At 37.1% G+C, this 21,361-nt stretch overlaps 1 protein-coding gene across 1 annotated transcript in view; it reads left to right on the forward strand.

Moving 5' to 3' along the window:
* The window catches only part of fa2h (fatty acid 2-hydroxylase), a 53,796-nt gene that overhangs the window by 22,439 nt on the left and 9,996 nt on the right, over window positions 1–21,361 (forward strand). Inside the window, exon 2 of the mRNA XM_088079773.1 lies at window positions 16,089–16,220. Coding sequence (XP_087935899.1) covers window positions 16,089–16,220 — 132 coding nt within the window. The remainder of the gene's footprint in view (window positions 1–16,088; window positions 16,221–21,361) is intronic.

The raw sequence follows: 21,361 nt of genomic DNA on the forward strand, positions 1-21,361 counted from the left end.
TCTTCCTTCCCATTAGGTTAACTTAAGTATCATAACAAAGAGCAATAAAATGAAGAAGGAAGAAGGAGGGGAAATTCATTTTTCCACTCTATTATTATATACAGCTTATTCACACACACATACACACATGCTTAAACAAGCAGTTTGGACCACAACCCAAATTCAGCTAATATTTCAGGGTTTTTTTTTTTATTGTTGAAGCATCATAGTTAACTGATTGGCCATCATGCTGACCTAAATTGTCACAGATTTGAGGGATACTTAAGAAATGATATACAAACAAATTTTCTCTTTCTTTGCTTGTATTCTTGATTTGTTCTTATTTGTTGCTGATTGTTGGCATTCACCAATGCTTTCTTATTTTTCATTTTCTCTTAGGTAAGAAAATTTTAAGAGGTCAAGTGCAGTTTTACCAAGATAAGAGAAAAACATCTTGTTTTCACAAACCACAAACTGTTGCCCACCGTAAAGTATATACGAGGAATATTTAAAAATGCATGAATGTCATATAATGGAATTTAGATAATATTTCAGAGTAATTACAATGACTGGATTATTAAATTTCAGGGCCAAAGAAATACGACTATAATTGATCCAAATTAAGTTATTGTGCGTCCCTCTGCTGACCAGTGGTGTAGTTTAACTAAGTACATTTATTCAAGTACTGCACTAAAGTACAAATCTGAGGAACTTGATGTTACTTAAATACTCATGCCACTCTCCACTTCTACTCCTCTACACTTTCCTACAACGATATACTATGCTTTTTACATCACTACTATTATTTGATAACTACGTTACAAATTAAGAATTTTTGCGCAAATGTGAATATCTTGCACAAATCCTATAAAAGTATACAAGTGCAGCTAAAACAATTAGTTGATAATTAGACAATAGCTGTGTAGGCAATTCTTTTATGCAAAAAACCACTTCATGGTTCCAGCTTCTCATATATACTGTATATATGAGGACGTCATGCTTTTCCTTTTAATTATTTTGTTTTAATACATTTATTTAAACCTTTTTGCATGCATACTTTTACTTTAATATATTTCCCTGAAATCACATTTACTTTAATTTTATGTAACATTAGGCCTTCGTCGGCTTCACTATTGCAGAAGTTCTTGTTGGAACCTTTTTTGATGTCATGTCTCCAGTTTTGTCAAATGAGTCTTTGAACACGACACAAAACCTCCCTGTATATAGTGTTAGTGTATAAGGTGTTAGCTATGCTAATAGGTCACTTATGACATAATGGGATTCATCATCGAGCACACCTGTTTAAGAGCAAATTTGGATGGTTCAGAAAATTACAAGAAAATCTAAGACAAATTTAAGATAATGTTACTGCATGAGGCTCAGTGTCTGTTATTGTAGTCACAAACAAACTCAGTCCCCTGTTGTCCTCAAAATCTCTTTTATTCCTCTTCACCACAATCATTTAACTCACCCACATTCTCCTCCCTCATCCTCCCCCTCTCTTAGTGGAGGCTGACTATAGTTTTTGTGTTTGTGATGGTACCAGTCCACATCGCCACCCCACTCTAACCATCTCCTTTGTTTTTTGTCTCTCAGTCTTTTATGTTTCTCCCTCTGATGGGACAGAGCGCTCCTCATGTTTTTTCTCCTTGACCTTGCTCCCCTCTGTGAAATAATTTTATTTAGCCGCCCTGCCCTCCACAACACAGCACCTTTTAAATCATTTTCCAAATCTTTGTGTTTACATTGTAATTCACGGTTTCAGACACAGAGCAGCCTGGCAATAATTCTCCTGTTTCACAACAGGAAAAGATTTTTATAAATTTCCATTTCTGAGTCAATAATCAACCTAAACAGCGAATGTCATGGACAGCATGACAAAGCCTAATTGAGATTACTCTTATAAAGACCACATAAAGGATTTTTGCAGGTTAAAGATGTGTGTTGTGAATGAATGTTGTCTAAACTTGTTGAATGCTTTTAATCACATTTTATACTGTAAGCTAGAGCAGTGTAATGGCAGGTCTTTTAAGTGTCTGTCCTCAGTATAATGCAGTCAATAGATGTCATTCTGGACATGAAAATAAGTCAACGTGGGGTGAGATTACGTTAACATCACAGGCATACCATTCATTGTCTCAGTTCAGGCCTGAAGAGTGTATACAAGCACTCCTGGAACGACAGAAACACAAATGAAGGCTGGCAATGAGTTACTGAACTCCCTCCTCCTGCACTAAGTGCTTACTTAACAAATAGCAAATCAAATCACCTGCTTTTCTTCTGATCTTCAGATTTCTGGCTTTATATTTTGTAAAAACCTAAAGGATGTGTCAGAGCAGGAGACTTAAACGGAGCTGACAGCAGTATGGCAGATTGACTTAAAAAAGAGTTACAAGTTTATGGGATGGAAAGAGCTGTGAGTCAGAGGGGAACGAGGCTGTTGATATGTTGCCATGGCAGCCTTTGCCTGAGTTTCGACTCCTTATTGGATTTCTATAGCAAAATTAAATTATCTGTAGATATCCATAAATATCTATAGATTTGATTTCTTTCACACACATTCAGTCATTTAACTGTGTTTAGGTGCTATAATTAAAACATCTGTTGCCACTAATAGATTTTCTAATTTTGGAGCGCTGTTGAAATATATGTACTGTACAGCTGTGCATTGCACCTCTGGGAGTGCAGAGTGTACCGTGGGAACAGATGGAGCAGCAGAACCTCAGGTGAAGTGGAAGTGAAACTTAATAGTTCATTTTGCTGGCTCTAAAAGTTTGCATTCAGCAGCAAATCCTCTGACAAATCAATTATCCAAAAAAAAAGTAATCGAGAGCTTCAGCTGTGGAGCATTCATAGGCTCCCAAAAACCTGAGAATTTAGAGAGGAGACACAGAAATTCATAAAAAACCACACATGCACTGACAAGGGGGAAAAAAAAGCTTTAACATGAATATCAGTGACTGAAGAATAGACAAATCTGTTCTGAGAACAAATATAAAAATAGTGGTCAAAATAACGAGGCGTTTAGGAGGAGAACCGCCGACTGGTGAGCTTCTCCAAGAACTGCATACCTTCAAGGGATGTTGATCTGTTTGCATTACAATGCAAGATGTACAAGATGTACATTGAAATAGCGTTTTGTAAATATTGTGTAGCACCTTTAGTTTTGCTTTTAAAGTCAAATACGCATTGTATTGTTAGAAATAATAGTTTTTCCTCCATTCTAGTTGTTACAAGCTCTTAGTACATTTACATGATGTTAGAAAAAGTTGAAATTTTGTGTTAGTGCTACTTAAACTGGACTTTTAAAATACATGTAAATAAGTTAGTCCACCTGAAACCGTGCTAAGACTAATTTCTTGGACTAACACACCTAAATAATGCAGTTGGGGGTTGATTTATTGTTTCATGTATACGCCTCAGTCAAACCTGAACTGGCCTAGGTGTTCTGCACATGCTCCATGGTCCCCGCACTGGGCTTTGACATGGAAGTCAGACAGCAAACATTAATTTGAGAAGTCAGAGAAAAACAAAAGAAGGAGAAGAAGGAAAGAAAACTAAACAAGACAAAGTTATTAACATCTAAAGTAAAGTAATAGGGTATATACGAAATGTACAGTTATTCATGTTTTCATTATTTGACATGCAGCCCGTTTGCCGCTTGCTAACTTCTTTGGTAGTTGGTGCATATCTCCACCCACTGTGGCGGAGTTGAACTTTGGTGCTTGTATACTGGGACGAGGACAGTGGTCTAATTAAATGACTGTAAGGACTGTATATTTCAATCATTAATGGTTCCTCTTGTGCTGGGAGATTAACTGCTCTGAAATAGGAGCTAAATAGTTCCTCCAAATGGCTTTTTAAAACTACAATGGTTTCTAGTTTGGTGCAGAAACAACATAAAGGTGGCTTCTTAGAAGAAGGTTTTTAGAGAAAAAGTTTCTCTGGTACAAAAATACCTATTTATATTGAAGTCCAGTCTGTTGTGTCCAACTCATAATACATTTTATTGATTTGACTTTTTCAGACTAATTTGTCGAGTCACTTAGAAACTGTCATATCAGGAGGTCCATGTTCAGTCTTTGCCTCAGTAAAGAGGAACTTTCACAGTCTACGCTTGACTGCTGTTCCTCTTTGGTTATACAGTTTCCATGTTTAGCATATGTCATTGTGACTGTTGTTAGATTTTTTGATATGATGGTTCAGTGAATGCGCCTTTATACACAGCTGTTATTCAGCTGGTGTATGTACATTAATACATTGATTGTCTACAGCTTGCAAATCATAGACGTGTGAAAAGATAACAAAACTGGGTTTATACGCTTCTTTATCAGAGGACACGCTTTAAAGTTCTTCTTATACAGGGGATAAGTACAAATTACATCATATGAGTGCTATAGATTATGTGACATTTATTCTGGCCCATTTACCTTCAAATATGGCTGAGGTAAAATTTGTTGTTAATACTAAATGGCCAAAGTTTGTTTTCTTTAGTAGTCAGAAAAGGTTTGAGCAATTCCCAGTTTTTTTTTATCATATAAAAATGGGCCATGATCCTCATCCCAATAACATTTTTGATCACTAATCTTATTGGTATCTAGCAGGCACACAAGTACATTTACCTAACTTCAGGGTCCAACAGTTACAGTCCAACAGTAATCCGTGATAAAGAGTTCTTGAAAGCCAATAAATACTATAATGTGTCTTCTGAAGTTTGTGTGTAATCAAAGGAATTAGCACCTCATGAATGGCGTCATAATTTTATGTACTTAACATTAAGTCATGTACTTAATGCAAAGTTACATAGGCTAGGTTTTGGCAAGTAAAAATGTGTCGGGATAGGATTAGGTATAGAAGCATCGTTTGGTACTGTCATGTTATTTACTCAACATAAAATTATGTACTTAAAGTAAAGTTATGAACTTAACATAAAAATATGTAGGTTTGGTTTCGACAAGTAAACCTACGTAGGTTGACGTACCTTAAAATAACTCAGAGACTTGTTTTCACAAGGGACATGAACGTGATGGTCTCCTGGGGAAAAGTCCTATATTTATTTGACCCATATACCATGTTATATAGCCATGTTTTGCTTGCATTGGTCATTAAACATTAAAGCTTTGTTGCGGTTAGGCGTTACACTCACACGACATTGGCACTTTGGGGGCCTAAAAACACAAACTGTGTCCTGTGTAAACTGGCAATGCGCAGATTCTGTGAGAAAGATGACATTACCGTGACACTTTGCGCATGCACATGGTGTTTTTCAGTGGTGTGTCATCACAAAGTTACACTGCCTGGCGTTATTGCAGATACATGAAGAATGAGAATGACAGTCGTTCTCACAATGTTATCAGGAAAAGGAAAGACTTTTCTGTTTTTTGATAGGGCCGTTCTCATCTAAACGCGGCCTCAGCTGCCTAAACCGCAGCTCATATATCTTTCACAGAAAACCACAGCACACTAGATTGAACTCTAGTTAGGATGTGTTGTTTTACATCAGAAATATAAAAAAGTTATTTATCAGGGACATTTGGTTTTGTGAGTTGGTTTCAGTTGACAGGTACATGGTTCCACAGAACTAAAACCCAGAAGCTTATTGTAATAGTTTTAGGTGATAAATCGATGGAACTGGCTGCATGACAAGTTTCTGGTACCTCCCTCAGAGGTAGCGCACGTAGTGAATTAAAATGAACTGTGAGCTCTGGTAATCTGCTGCATTTAATAATGGTTAAAGATTGATGTAAAACATGACACACAGAGTAAATCTTGCAGCTTGGCAGTCATGTTGTGTTTGTTTCCACTGTGTCATTGTAGTGAAAGATAGATTTTTCCTATTTGAAATCTTCACAAAACAACATTATTTATGTTTTTATCTTTTAGTGGGTGATTCGGGCAATATTGTAAAGAATCTTTCTGGTCTTTTTATTCTCTTAAACCAACCAGCGCACTTAATGTTGTTCAAAGGTCATAAAGTCATATAACTACAAATGAAAGCAAACACTGAGGCCATTTGTGAATTACCTCCTGTCTTTGTTATTCTTGATCAGGTATGTGAGGACAACAAAAACTTTGGTGTCCCACTGAGTGAACAGGTGGAGGAACATCGTGTACCCATTGTGCTGTGGCTTTAAATTTCCCTAATGAGCTTTGTTTCTTTTCAGCCACACACATTTCCATGATCCACTACAAGCTAAAACGAATCTCTGTAAATAATATGTAAAACCTCAACTGGAAATTCACCAGCTCTATGTTTTACCTCTCGCTTTTCTGCACAGCGATGTGTTTTATATCGCCTATGTCATCTGCCATGTGATGCCCTCAAAGGTGGATTAAAAGCCTTTCGTGGCTTCAAGGGCTATTTTTAGTGTCTGTTTGCTCTTGGAGAATGTGAATATTGCAAGCACTTTAGTTAAGATTTAGCCCCATTTAAACCTCAGTAGTCAAACTTTTACAGCACTGAAAACTCATCACGTTTTTGTCACCCAGAGTCTGATTATGCAGGTTTCCATTAACCCTCTAATTTCAGGAAATGAAATTGTTAATATAAAATGCGCCTACTGGAAGCAGATCAATTTCAGAGAAAAAAAACCAACAAAATAAACAAACCCTCACATGTGGTGGTATTTCAGGAGATAAAAAAATCCAGGTTTTGTAAAAATGCAATGGAAACTCTTTTTTGGCCCTGATGTTCAGCAGTTAAAGTGTTATAACTGCATTTTTAATGTTTATATCTAGCGTTTTCGAATGTATTTCCTGTTAACTCGGACAGTAGACGGGTGGGAAAAAGATGGAAATCGACTAGAAGGAAAACACTGAAGTAATGCTAAGATGAGCACAAACAGGGAGATAATACAAGTGAAAAAGAAAATGAAGAAACGTACATGATGGCAAACAAAACATGGTCATCATAGGTTTGGTGTAGATAACACTATACAGTTTCTTTTAAATTTTCATAAATGATCATCCATCCATCCATCCATCCATCCATTCTCACCTGCACCTTTTGAATCAAACTTTCTCTTGAACATGGAAGACTGACGAGACTCAATTGCCTCATTAACTCATCATAAATCACACTTCATTTAAACTCAACAAAAAACTACGTAAAACTCACTCAAACCGTCTTGATTACTCTTGCCAGTAAATCTAGTTTGTAAGTCTACTGTTCCAACAATCACCAGCTCTGGTTTAGTCAAAATAAATCCTTAATTTACAATGTTTTACAACATACTGTTTTTCCTCATGCTCTCTCTCTGCCAGCTGTTTACAGTCCTGTAACTTCTCCCTCAACCACCAAGTGTTGCGGTGTGTTTCAGCTCAGCTGCCTGTTCTACCAGTAGAGACTAGGCTCTGGTGGTGCGTGCTGTGCACTACATACAATGATTAATAAAAAGAACACCTGTATTTATGACTGTTTTGAAAAAAACATATCTTTGGGATTTTTGATTACCCTGGTTTACCGTAATTCAGTGATAGTGCCCAAGCCTAGTGGTGGTGGTAGTAGTAGTAGTAGTAGTAGTAGTAGTAGTAGTAGTAGTAGTAGTAGTAGTAGTAGTAGTAGCAATATATAAGTATATATAAGTAATTTAACCTCTATTACTAAGAATTGCAACAAAAGATACTATATGATTTTTTTTCTGTTATAGTGTTCTCTGCATTTAATGTTGTTCTTCTCACAGCCTGCTGACACATTCAGCATTGACAAACTAACACACACACACACACACACACACACACATACACACACACATACAAATGCAAAGGAAAATATCTGTAGTTATACTTGATAAATTGGCAACTAAATAATCAATCAGTGTTTCACTTCTCACGCACATGGCTATGTGCGTGAGAAGTGCATGCACAGATTGATGGAAAGCGGTCAATATTCATCACAGATGGATCATACGTTTGCAGTGGAGTCAGTATTCAAATAGGCGAGGCAAATGAATCAACATCACCAACCACACAGGCGTCAGTAATAATTTACATTTCTGTCTAACCACAAATGGACTGATACCAGGCTAAAAGGCCCCTTATAGTATTTAATAACCTAATGTTTTTTTTCAGTGAATGACTGGGCTTCTGGAGAAAACCTGTTTTGAATTATGATAACATTACATTTGCACTGTAAGCCAGTGTATTATAATGTGACTTTTAGCAGCAGGTGGATCGCCATGATGGCGTGTCTGTGTAACTATGATAACATGTCATGAGTTAAAAAAAAAAAAATAGAACAGGAAACCAATCGCTGATCTCTATTGGCCACAGAAGCCAAAATAGAACTTTCCCACAATGACCTAGAACATATTGATACATGTTTTTTAATTTTTAATTTTAATATAATGACGCCTAACACTGCACCACATTTACTGTGAGACATTTGATTGCAGTCCCTATTTACTGGTTTGTTTCCATTGTCAGCTCCCTGGAGAGTAAGCCTCTATGTGGTGCAGTGGGTATGATTTGCTCTGTGAGTGCATCAGTGGAGTGTGTGTACTGTCTGCAATTAAAAAAAAGTTGAATGTGGAGGTTTGCACATATTTGTGGAGGCAGAATTGTACCGTGTGTTTGCCTGTTTGGTGAGCATGTTGACCATGACTTAAATTAGGTGAATATATATTAAATGTTTACAGATTTTGGCACTTTGTAAAAGCTTTTCTGTGCAGAAGGGATGCTCAACTTGCTATGCTTGGGGGCCACTTTTGCAAAATGACAGCAGACCAGGGACAAGTGGCAGCAGCCCTGCACATGTTTCGAGGATTTGCGTGCATTTCTAGGATTTATGTTGGTTTCAAGGATTTTAGGACGATTTTAGGATTTCAGGACATTTCTAGGATGTTAGGACATTACAAGGATTTGAGGATATTTTTCAGATTTGACGACATTCTAGGACATTTTTAGGATTTTTAGGTATTTATAGGATTTTAGGATATTTCTTGAATTATAGAATGTTTCTAAGATTTTGGGACCTTTCTTGGATTTGTGGACATTTCTTGAATATTAGGACATTTCCAGGATTTCAGGATATTTCTAGGATTTCAGGATGTTTCTAGGATTTTAGGACATTTCTAGGTTTTTAGGACATTAGGGGCTTTGCTAGGACCTCTGTCAGCGGGTTTGGGGGATCCTCCACTGGCACTTCTTTGATAAACAAGCTCTGTTTTGATGCTTTTTAATGCAATCTGGCACCTTATGTGTACTAAATGTGCAAAAACAATTTCCATTGTTAATAACTTCATTTTTATTGTGATTTAGAAAATGGTTGGGGGGCCACCCAGCATCCTATTGGGGGGCCAGATTTGGCCCGCAGGCTGTAAATTGAGTATAGCACCACTGCTGTGCAGCATTTATGTGAGTGGAACTGAGGTGATATGGAGAAAGGGATACTGCAGTATTCACATTCCCAACACCGGCCACACCCCCCTGACTTCATTGACGACACGGAGAGCTCCAGTCACCTTTTGTTGAGTCAGTCTTGGATGTTTAAAGTGGGACGAGATTGAGCTTAATAAACACCAGAATAAAACATTACTCTCACGTAGGCCATGGCTGCTGCTGCTGATAGAGAGGGTGTGTCTGCTTATTGCTTCACCAATATAAAGCTATCACGCTGCTTGTTTTGGCATGTGTGGGTGTGTGTGGGTGTGTGTGGGTGTGGGTGTGTGTGTGTGTGTGTGTGTGTGTGTGTGTGTGTGTGTGTGTGTGTGTGTGTGAAAAGGGAAGTATGTACGCCTGCGAGACAGTGTGTGTGCTGCCCTTTGTGTGTGTTTTGGTATCTGTTCTGCAGCACCATGTAAAGCATCACCTATAACAACACTAAACAAATGACATGCTGAATACACACTGCACTCAATGGGTCTCATTCATGAAACATGAGCAGAACAAATGTGTGTGTAAACTGTTGAAATGTACATGTATTTGGGCATTCATCAATATGTTCATAGTTACACCTGCCCCTGACAGCTTGCAGTGCTTGTGTAAATAAGAAATGCACATAAATATTGTTTGTCATTATTAGAAATTGCAATTTTAATTCTTAGGTTGTTCATTTATGTCCAGTTTTTGGCCCGAGCCCAAATAAATAAACCCAAATTTGTGCTTTGAAAGTAGGCCTATATTATATGAGATTTTGTATATTGCAAAATAAATGTACAATAAACATGTATTACAAGCTAAGAGCTGTTGCATTTCCTCGCATCACTTCTTCTTCTCTCCTTCTGTTAGTCTGTCGTCTTAAACATGGATGCATCCCGTGGTGATGATTGCCACTCTCTGCTGCATGTTATGCACATCTCTCTCACTGCTTGGGATGCAGAAGCAAATATTGCCAACTAAGTTGCCTTGCAGCCCTACTTTCTCCTTCTCTCACTTTCCATCTCTCTCTTGATGTGCTCCCACTGTCCCCCGGTCCTCCGCATGCTCCATTTTTCTGTCACTCTCCCTCTCTCCACCCTCTTTCTCTCTTGATTCAGTCCAATAAAACTCCTGCCAAAGTGCCATTTAAAAACGTGCACGACAGTTTCATAAAATAAAATAAAATAAACATCAATTTTTTTGAGAACCTGACCCTCATTATGTTAAAAAACATAATGAGCAACTTGGGAAGACATGTCCTGCAAAGATAATGTAAAGTAAAACAGGAAATATTAGCAGAGGGGGTTTATCATCAAAATGAATGAGGACAAATGTTCAGAAAACTATATCTATAATTAATTTATTTTTATATTCAAAATAATGTTAAAGAAGAATATGTTATTTCTCTTTAGTACTTTTTTAAAGACCATTTTCTTATTTTACTGTCTCTTTTTGGCTTATCCCTAATATCTTGCTATTTTTTAGGTCATTTCTTGTTAAGACACTTGTCATCCTCCCGTGTTTTGAAAGAAATCAAGCCAATTTGCATGTGTGCATGTGTCAAAAGGTTAAAGAACTACTGATCTAATTTTTCTGGAGAGTCATAGTCAAATGTATTCTTCCAAGAAGGACGAGACAGGTTAATGGTCCCTTTGTTCTTTGTTTGTTTCTTTCCTTTTTCTTTTTTTGTACAGTACAGTGTGATAATGGGGGGTGTAACGTTGCCTCTGTAGGTGTTAAATTGCCAAGGTGATGTTAGTAACAAACCATAGGGGACAGGTGTGTGCATGCGTGCGTGTGTCCATGCGTGCGTGTGTGTGTGCGCGATTGTGAAACCAAGCGGCTGATAAATATTTCACTTGACTGACAGATATTGACAGCCACTGACGGACTCAAACAAGGAGCGGAGGCGGCCAATGGCAGATCAGAGAAGGGAGATGATGATGAGTTTTGTACATTTAGTGTTTTGTCACAGACAGGAGAAGCAGTTGAAGCAGGGGCTTTGATTTGGGGAGCAAAAGAGAGCAAATGAGCTCTATGAAATAAGAAAATGAGAGTAATTGTTTTGAAATGGACTCCAAATGTATGTTTTAAAATAAAATGTACACATTTCATGTCACATTTGGGGGCCGCGCAAAATGTTCCTGAGGGCCACCATTGTCCAGTGAGCTGCAAACTGACATAAAGAAATATGTCACTTTTTGCTGTGTCCCTGTGTGATAGCAGTATTTTTTTAAATATAATTTTTAATGGCAAATTGTGAGGACATAAACTACACATAAATCAAGACACAAAAACTTAAAAGAAATATGTCACTTTTTGCTGTGTCCCTGTGTGATAGCAGTATTTTTTTAAATATAATTTTTAATGGCAAATTGTGAGGACATAAACTACACATAAATCAAGACACAAAAACGTAAAAGTTTAGTCACACGCACACACACACACACACACACACACACACACACACACACATAAAGGTGGAGATTTAGCACATGACGTCTATTGTAGCTGGGGTTTGGTGTTAACAAAATAAATACAGAAATACAGGATCGAAATACAGGATCGAAATACAGAACGAAAAGTCCTGATCCATATAAACATAAAGACGAAGTCAGACTGATTCAAAGTGTTGCAAGAATGGACCGCAGGATTTTTCCCATTTATCTCGACATTTTAAATGATTGAATCGCAGCCTCTCCATTTGCATGACTGAAATAAGTTCATGCTATCACTTTTTTTAAAGAATATATTAATTTAATTTTTTATTTATTTAAAAGGGACCATGTATAGTATAAAACATAAATGTTACAGTTTTATGCACCGTACCAGATTACAACTCAGAGCCAATTCACATCTGCAGGTCAAAGACACGACACAGTAACATAATATAATATAAAGTCAAAAAAAGAAAACAAACAAAACAAAACACACAAGACAAACAATAGCACGATATAAAGTGATGCAAAAAAGAAGACACTATACAGACAATGCATTATAAAACTACACAATAAAGCACAATCCACACCAGACACTCAATACTAACCTACATACAAAAGCACATCACAAGTGAACGCTTGTCAAATATCAACAAGAATCAAGTCTCTCCGTGCCACTGTGGTGTTGTCTCTGGTTTGACAGCTTCCGCGTGTGTTTGTGTAACTATAATAACATGTCATGAGTAAAAAAACATCATTGATCAGCATCGGTCCTACAAGCCAAACTGGAAATTTCCTATTGTTAATCCCCTAACAACTGACCTATAATTGTTATATAAGATCGGCAAGAAACTGAAGAAACTGAAGATGTGTGTTTTAATTCCGCGTTCATCTGATGGATGATGTGAGCCATTTGATTGCAGTCCCTATTTACTGGTTTGTTTCCACTGTCAGCTCCTTGGAGAGTAAGTAAGCCTGTGTGGTGCAGTGGGTATAATTTGCTCTATCACAGCATTAAGCAATAGAAGATGTCTGTGTGTGGTGTGTGTGTTTACTGTCTGCATTGAAAAATCTACTTAAAGTGGAATGTGGAGGTTTGCACATATTTGTCGAGGCAGAATCGTGAGGTTTGTGTTTGCAGTGCCTGTTTGGCGAGCAAGTGGACCGTGACTTCAGCATAAAGAAAGTGTGAATGTGATGATGTTACATATATATATATATATATATATATATATATATATATATAAAGTAGATAAAGACATTTTTCAGTTTCTTGTGCCGTAGTTAGATAGCATCGACAAGAATCAAATCTCTGTGTTATGTAACACGGATGAGTGACTTGTGTAAAGAAACACTTTACCCAAACTCTACTGTTGGCAGACTTGAAAGGTGGTTGTAAGTGTCTCCAATGAAGTCAGTGTGAAGAGGGTGGTTCCAAAACAGAGATAATTCCCATAGACCCCCATGTTAAAACGCCCAACTTGACAGCAGAAATAAACATGTTACAGCCTGGTGCAAAAACCAGTTGCTGTCTCAGATGGCGTCATGGTAACTGTGTCCATATTTTCTACGGTCTATTGCAGTGGTTCCCAAATGCCCCAGTCACGGAGTCCAGATTTCTCTTTGGTCATTAGTTCAAGGTCCAGACATTACAAATGACCACAATTTTATTTCAGTCTAAACAAAGCATTGGCTTAGATCACAAAAGAAATAAAACACACTGCAGGAATAAACAGAAACTGCACTTCAAAATTAAAGCTCTGTGACAGAAATTCACGGTACTTCAAAATAAAGTGGTTTTCATAAAGTTGACACATTCAACAGCCACTTACTGTCCATTCAGAATGGACCATTGACTCACTTTTGGACCACGACCCACCAGTTGGGAACCACTTGCCTATGTTTTGGGCAAGTATAGTTACTGCTGTTAGGTTTAGGAAAAGAAACATTGTGACAAAGTACCTTAAAATGTCTCAAAGTTCACACAGTTCTGAAAACTGGTTTTCTGGGGGAAAATTCTGTGTTCAAATATTTGGGTTATACACAGATCACTGGCTCATGAATATGTGATATATACAAGTTTTAGTTTTACTTTTCATAGAAACCCGTACTAGCAGTGCATGAGAACAGCAGCCAGTTAAAGTCAACTTTTCAAATTATTCCTGCAGCTTAATAGATGTCTCCACTGTCTGTCTGCCCAGTACAGTATGTTCATAATATTTCATTATGTATTAATAACACCTATATCCTAACTTAATTTAATTTAATTAACTTTATTTATATTAACTATGTGTATGTGTGCATGTATATATATGTATATGTCTATGTATTAATGTGTATTATATGTGTGTGTATGTGCATGTATGTACATATATGTATGTATATGTATGTATGTGTGTATATATATGTATATATGTATGTGTGTATGTATATATGTATATGTATATGTATATATTTTTTTTTTTTTATTTTATTTTTTTTTTATGTATCCTTGCAGTTTCTTTATGGTTGTTTTGTTGGTTTAATGTTATAATTGTTTAAAAAGCCAATAAAGTTTTGGTCGAATAACACCTATATCCTTTCAAACATATTGTTAAATGCTGTTTTCATTTGTCACCAGTGCTTTGACTGAGCTGCCCATATCTATAGGGCTTATAAAGCTACAGCAGTATTTGTGGGGCGGCCACAGTTACCACTTCCTTTAGTTGTCAGGGTGATTGTGTGCAAGCCACTAATGTTTCTTGTGTTTCTTTCCTTTTGCATTTTCACACATGATGATATTTTTCTCCTCATCTGCCACATTATGGCCCACATGGTCTTCTGAACAAAACTGCAGGTCATGATGCTAAATGCACACAGTCTGTCTTTATAATGAGGATTATGGAGAGCGAGTTTATTGCACGCATGCATTCAGTCATACATGGCGTAACCCAGTCACAGGTTGTCTTACTGAGATGTTTTTCAGAATCATTACCATTCATAGCAAGAAAGGCAATAACTCACAAACTGCAAAATCCTTAATGACAAATGAACATGGTGTCAGATAAGTTTTTCACTTCAAAGTTTCAAAGATTGCAAATGGTATGTGTTAAGGCAGGCATACTCAACTTGCATTACTTAGGGGCCGCTTTTGCAAAATGACAGGAAGCCAGGGGCCGGTCGCAGCAGCACACAACTTTCTTGGTTTGTAAGATGTTTCTGGGATTTTAAGAAGTTTTCAAGATTTCAGGGTATTTCTCAGATTTTAGGATATTTCTTGGATTTCAGGATGTTTCTAGGATTTTAGGATATTTCTAGGACTTTGGGACGTTCCTTAGATTTTCGGATGTTTCTAGGATTTTAGGGCATTTCTTAGATTTTCGTATGATTCTAGGATTTTAGGACATTTCTATGATCTTTGGACATTTCCCAGATTTGATGATATTTCTAGAACTTTAGGATGTTTCTAGGACTCTGATGGTTTGATTATTTTAGGACATTAGAGTCTTGCAAGGATCTCAGCCTGGGGGGTGCAGGGAATCCTCTGCTGACCCTTTTTTTTTATAAACAAGCTTTATTTTGATGCTGTTTTTTTGCACTTAGGCACCTCATGTAAACGTACAAAAACAGTTTCCAATGTGAATCAAATTTTTTATTGTGAGGCAGCGGTGATGTAGTAGTTATCACCGTTGCCTCACTTAAAAGGGTCCTGGGTTTGGGTTTTCTCCATGTGCTCTGGCTTCCTTCCACAGTCTAAGACATGCAGGTTAACTGGTTACTCTAAATTGTCTGTAGGTGTGAATGTGAGTGTGAATAGCTGTCTAATATATGAATGAATGAATGACTTTATTTTTGTTGTGAATTAGAGAATAGTTTGGGGGCCACCTGGCACCCTCTCTGAGCCAGATTTGGTTTGCATGCTGCGAGATGAGTATCACTGTATTAAGGGAGAGTACATGTCACATGTGGCTATAATTATTTAGTATTTACCACAGTGATGATGATGTTATATTCAGCAGACAGGAGCAGGAGGCAGCCTCTTTGGGAATAATGAACCATGTGACTCACACTACACACACACACACACACACACACACACACACACACACACACACACACACACACACACACAGCTCAGTGTTGACCTGTGAGTTTTGTAAAATGGCATTAAACCTGAAAAGATGTTTGACAACCAAAACTTTAACCATCTGTCAGTCCAGGAGAATCAACAGACATCCGTTTGTCAATTTTGTCAGAACTATGATCATGTGTCTGAGTTGCTCTGTTGTTAAATACTACTTTTTTTTTTAAAAAAAAAATCTTGTTTCTCTTCAGACTCTGAGAGAGAGGAGGAAGGCCAGTGAGCAGACAGAAGGAAAGACAGCAGAAAAGACGACAGACACAAAGGTGAAAGAGGAGGACGAGAATGACGCATACAACCGCTGCAGCTCTGTGGACCTAGACAAGGTATGTGTGTGTGTGTGTGTGTGTGTGTGTGTGTGTGTGTGTGTGTGTGTGTGTGTGTGTGTGTGTGTGTGTGTGTGTGTGTGTGTGTGTGTGTGTGTGTGTGTGTGTGTTTGAGAGAGAGAGAGAGAGAGCTGGTATGTGATCACATGAGGAGAATGTATTTCATCATACAATATCTCTTCATCAATATGTTTTCTGTTTATTTTTCATGGTTACATGCTCTGGAATGGCACAAAAGCGACATAACAAGACTGTGCGTGTGTGTGTGCGCGTGTGTGCGCGTGTGTGTGCTTGTGATGGGGAGTAGAAGAAGAGTCAACAGTCATTAGGTTATTCACCCTGCCTTGTTCCTAAAAGGTCCCTGTTTGTTTGTAGACTGATGTTCTTACACGGCCAGACAGGAGCCTGTACAAAGACTCACGGATGTAATAATAGCAATGAATTATAAACACAACTATAACTTTACCTTTAAAGGAATATTTCACCCACAAAATGACCATTTGTGTTTGAATTAGTCAAGTCACGTTACCTTGTATTTCTGAAGAAAACGTTTTTCTCCCATACCTGCACGGGAAATGGCAAACATTGATTTCTTGATTGACCGGGGACCGTTTAACATCAGCAAAACTACATCAAAACATTTGCTTACAAACTCACGTGCAGCTTGTTTAAATCCTATCCCAAAGAGCATAGATAACATTCACTTTCTGTTCAACTTTATTTATTCATTTTATATTGGTGCAAAAAGACAAAACAGAAAGTGTGAAACAGTGATTGAATTTCAGGTTCAACCATGGTACATACCGGGGAAAATTTATTGAAGGACACGCCTAGTGTGTGCGTGTGTGTGTGTGTGTGTGTTTGTGTGTGTGTGTGTGTGTGTGTGTTTGTGTGTGTGTGTGTGTGTCTGTGTGTGTGTGTGTGTGTGTTATCAAAGGATATAAAAAGAAAAACAAGGGGACATAACAAACAGAAGCAGCAACAACAATAACAAACAAAAGAAAAAGGTGAAAGCAATGATTCAATGATTCTAATATCTTGCAAAAGAAGTTAAATTTGGGAAGATTTTTGAAATATGGTTTCCATGCCTATACATGTGAGTGTGTTTGTTTGCAAGGGGAAAAAACAAATGAGAAAAAAAGAAGAAGAAAATAACAGTATTAATAATTATCATAGTAATACTAGTAATAAGAAAAATAGCAATCATAGTAACAGTGGTACATAATAATAATGTGATATTAGCAATGCATGTTTAGGAAAAAAACACTAGGTTGTAATAATCCAAAGGGGGTGATAAATAAATAAATATTTTATTTTTAGGGGGTTTTTTTTAGGTCCTTTCCTTGCTATGATTTATTTATTTATTTGCTAATTTTCAGTAATCTACTCATACTTTTTACTAATTTCTTTCTTAATTTGCTCATTGCTTTTTTCTCAAGCTAATTTGCCCTGGTTTCAAAGGATTAACCCTAAACTGATGCTTAACCCGAGTCTTAACCCTTAAACTGTCCCTTTAAAGGAGTGCTTAACGTCTGCTCTTGTGAAAACAGTTTTAACATAAAAATCAGATCTCGTCCGAAACACGTGACGCATTTGTTAATTCATTCATCCATTTAAATCATGCTCATGTGATTGAGCAGTTTGACGAGTGTTTTTCTGCTCTGCAGCTACATCAGCATATCAGCTCCTCACTCAGCACATTGATTTATAAACACAACTATAACTTTAACTTTAAAGGAATATTTCACCCACAAAATGACCATTTGTGTTTGAATTAGTCAAGTCGCGTTACCTTGTATTTCTGAAGAAAACGTTTTTCTCCCATACCTGCACGGGAAATGGCAAACATTGATTTCTTGATTGACCGGGGACCGTTTAACATCAGCAAAACTACATCAAAACATTTGCTTACAAACTCACGTGCAGCTTGTTTAAATCCTATCCCAAAGAGCATAGATAACATTCACTTTCTGTTCAACTTTATATATTCATTTTATATTGGTGCAAAAAGACAAAACAGAAAGTGTGAAACAGTGATTGAATTTCAGGTTCAACCATGGTACATACCGGGGAAAATTTATTGAAGGACACGCCTAGTGTGTGCGTGTGTGTGTGTGTGTGTGTTTGTGTGTGTGTGTGTGTGTGTGTGTGTGTGTGTGTGTGTGTGTGTGTGTGTGTGTGTGTGTGTGTGTGTGTGTGTGTGTGTGTTATCAAAGGATATAAAAAGAAAAACAAGGGGACATAACAAACAGAAGCAGCAACAACAATAACAAACAAAAGAAAAAGGTGAAAGCAATGATTCAATGATTCTAATATCTTGCAAAAGAAGTTAAATTTGGGAAGATTTTTGAAATATGGTTTCCATGCCTATACATGTGAGTGTGTTTGTTTGCAAGGGGAAAAAACAAATGAGAAAAAAAGAAGAAGAAAATAACAGTATTAATAATTATCATAGTAATACTAGTAATAAGAAAAATAGCAATCATAGTAACAGTGGTACATAATAATAATGTGATATTAGCAATGCATGTTTAGGAAAAAAACACTAGGTTGTAATAATCCAAAGGGGGTGATAAATAAATAAATATTTTATTTTTAGGGGGTTTTTTTTAGGTCCTTTCTTTGCTATGATTTATTTATTTATTTGCTAATTTTCAGTAATCTACTCATACTTTTTACTAATTTCTTTCTTAATTTGCTCATTGCTTTTTTCTCAAGCTAATTTGCCCTGGTTTCAAAGGATTAACCCTAAACTGATGCTTAACCCGAGTCTTAACCCTTAAACTGTCCCTTTAAAGGAGTGCTTAACGTCTGCTCTTGTGAAAACAGTTTTAACATAAAAATCAGATCTCGTCCGAAACACGTGACGCATTTGTTAATTCATTCATCCATTTAAATCATGCTCATGTGATTGAGCAGTTTGACGAGTGTTTTTCTGCTCTGCAGCTACATCAGCATATCAGCTCCTCACTCAGCACATTGTGATGACAGATTCAACCGCTGCGTCTTGCTCTCTCTGTTGCCAGGCGTCAGTGCATTGAGTGAAACGCTCCTCTTTTGACTGTTCACATCGTAAACCAGACCTGGTCTGGGTCTTATAAACCTCAGCACCTCACAGTGTTTTTGTCCTCACAGCCACGCCACATCCATCAGTTGTTTCAATAAAACGGACGATTATATCCCCGTACGACCTGTTTGGGTGTGTTGGTGTCGCTGTGTAATAAATGCCGTGCCTCTGACTCTCACAGAGCGCCGGTGTGAAACACATGAGGCCTTTGTTTTATTCTGGCTTTAATGCGGGGAATGTCATCACACCTGTTATGTACCATTATGCCAGGTGATTCGAAAACAAGACAAAAATAGAGCTTCTGCACTACAATGTTGTATAATAACTTATATAGTATATTTGTGTGTGTGTGTGTGTGTGTGTAAACTATGGGACAATCATTCACACCAATTGTTTGGATGTGATCTGCTCTCACTAAAGTGGTTGCCTTGTTCAGTTAAGCCTTGTTTTATTACGCTGTATTGTTGACACAGTCCACTTGGTGTAGACAAACAGCTCAGAGGCAAACTGGAAAAGCAGGAATCTGTCATTATTTAGATAGTCCCCTGTCCTTTTTATATACACATCCGGCCAATTCTGTGTGTGTGTGTGTGTGTGTCTGTCTAAGCCACCTTACAGTCAGGAATGCAAGGGATGGTTTCACAAATGCACGTGGCCCAGTTTCTTGATTTTTCTACTTATTAATTTTAGATACAGAAACCAGCGTGATCTTTTTTTCTTATGAGCATTCTCCACCTGTTTGATGTTAGTACCACTGGCCTTTTCCCATATTCACAATGAATATTGATTGTGAGTTATTGTTATTGATATTTATGTTGAAGCTCAGGAGCATGCCAGATGTTGATAGTGATTAATGTATATGTTGTATGTGTTTCATAACAATTTTCCACCATGTTTTTGAAATGTTCTGATACCATTTTCTTCCTTTTCAATACTGATTCCCATTTCTGAAATTTTGCATTAACAGATGCTAAGTGACAGCACTCCGCCCAAAAAGAAGAAGGAAAATGAATTAACATAGAAAAGAAATCTATACTACTAACCCTGTATGGATGTGAAATTATTACTCAACAGAGAACAACACATGAAATAAAAAAACAAAACAATATATAATGACACACAACAAAGATACTCTATAAACAACAAAGAAAACTAAGTATCTGTTTAAACCCTTCAAAAACACAAGTAGAATCAATAGGTTTAAACAGTTTTGTCAGATAATGACAAGACAGATCATATGATTATTTAGAAATTAAGGGAAATCTCTTCAATTATATTATCCATCACCTTTAATATGTGATGGATAATATAACGGATAATATAAAGGTAACCATGATGGTGGTGAAACTGGCAACGTTAGTGCAACCCCTCAATACCAAAGCCTTGCATCATGTACAGATTGCCTTTTTTACCGTTGGGACTTTGCAGTGTAATTGTTGCCAAATTTACTGAAATTTTAATGGCTATTTCATTAATTCCTCTTAGCCAATCTTAAACAGTAGTTTCCACTGGCTGCACAGTGCAACTTACTGCAATCTGCTTTAGAAGAACTGATTTCGAGAAGAAATTTCTAGGGTTAGGATCTAGTTTCTAGGGTTTTAGGACATTTCTAAAATTTAGGACATTTTCAGGATTTTAGGACATTTCTTGGATCTTCAGATGGTTCTATGATTTTACGACATTTTCAGGATTTTAGGACATTTCTGGGATTTTAGGTCATTAGGGGCTTAGCTAGGACCTCTGTCAGGGGACCATCCACTGGCATTTTTAAATTTTTTTATAAACAAGCTCTATTTTGATGCTGTTTTATTTACTCTGGCACCTTATGTATACTAAATGTACAAAAACATTATTTTTTTATTATGACTCAGAAATTGATTGAGTGGGGGGCCCCCAGGCACCCTATTGGGGTCCAGATTTGGCCCACAGGCTTTAAGTTGAGTATCACTGCCGTAGTGCATGAAAAGGCACAAAATTGAGCTTGCTTATCAAAAAGCTTTGAAATAAAACATGAAATAGTTAGGCTTACACACCTAAAGAATAACTCATTACCCAGCAATATCTCTAACTGCGC

The sequence above is a fragment of the Plectropomus leopardus genome, chromosome 7 (genome assembly GCF_026936395.1).
Source record: "Plectropomus leopardus strain MGB_pleo_1.0 chromosome 7, ASM2693639v1, whole genome shotgun sequence".
Taxonomy (NCBI): Eukaryota; Metazoa; Chordata; class Actinopteri; order Perciformes; family Serranidae; genus Plectropomus; species Plectropomus leopardus.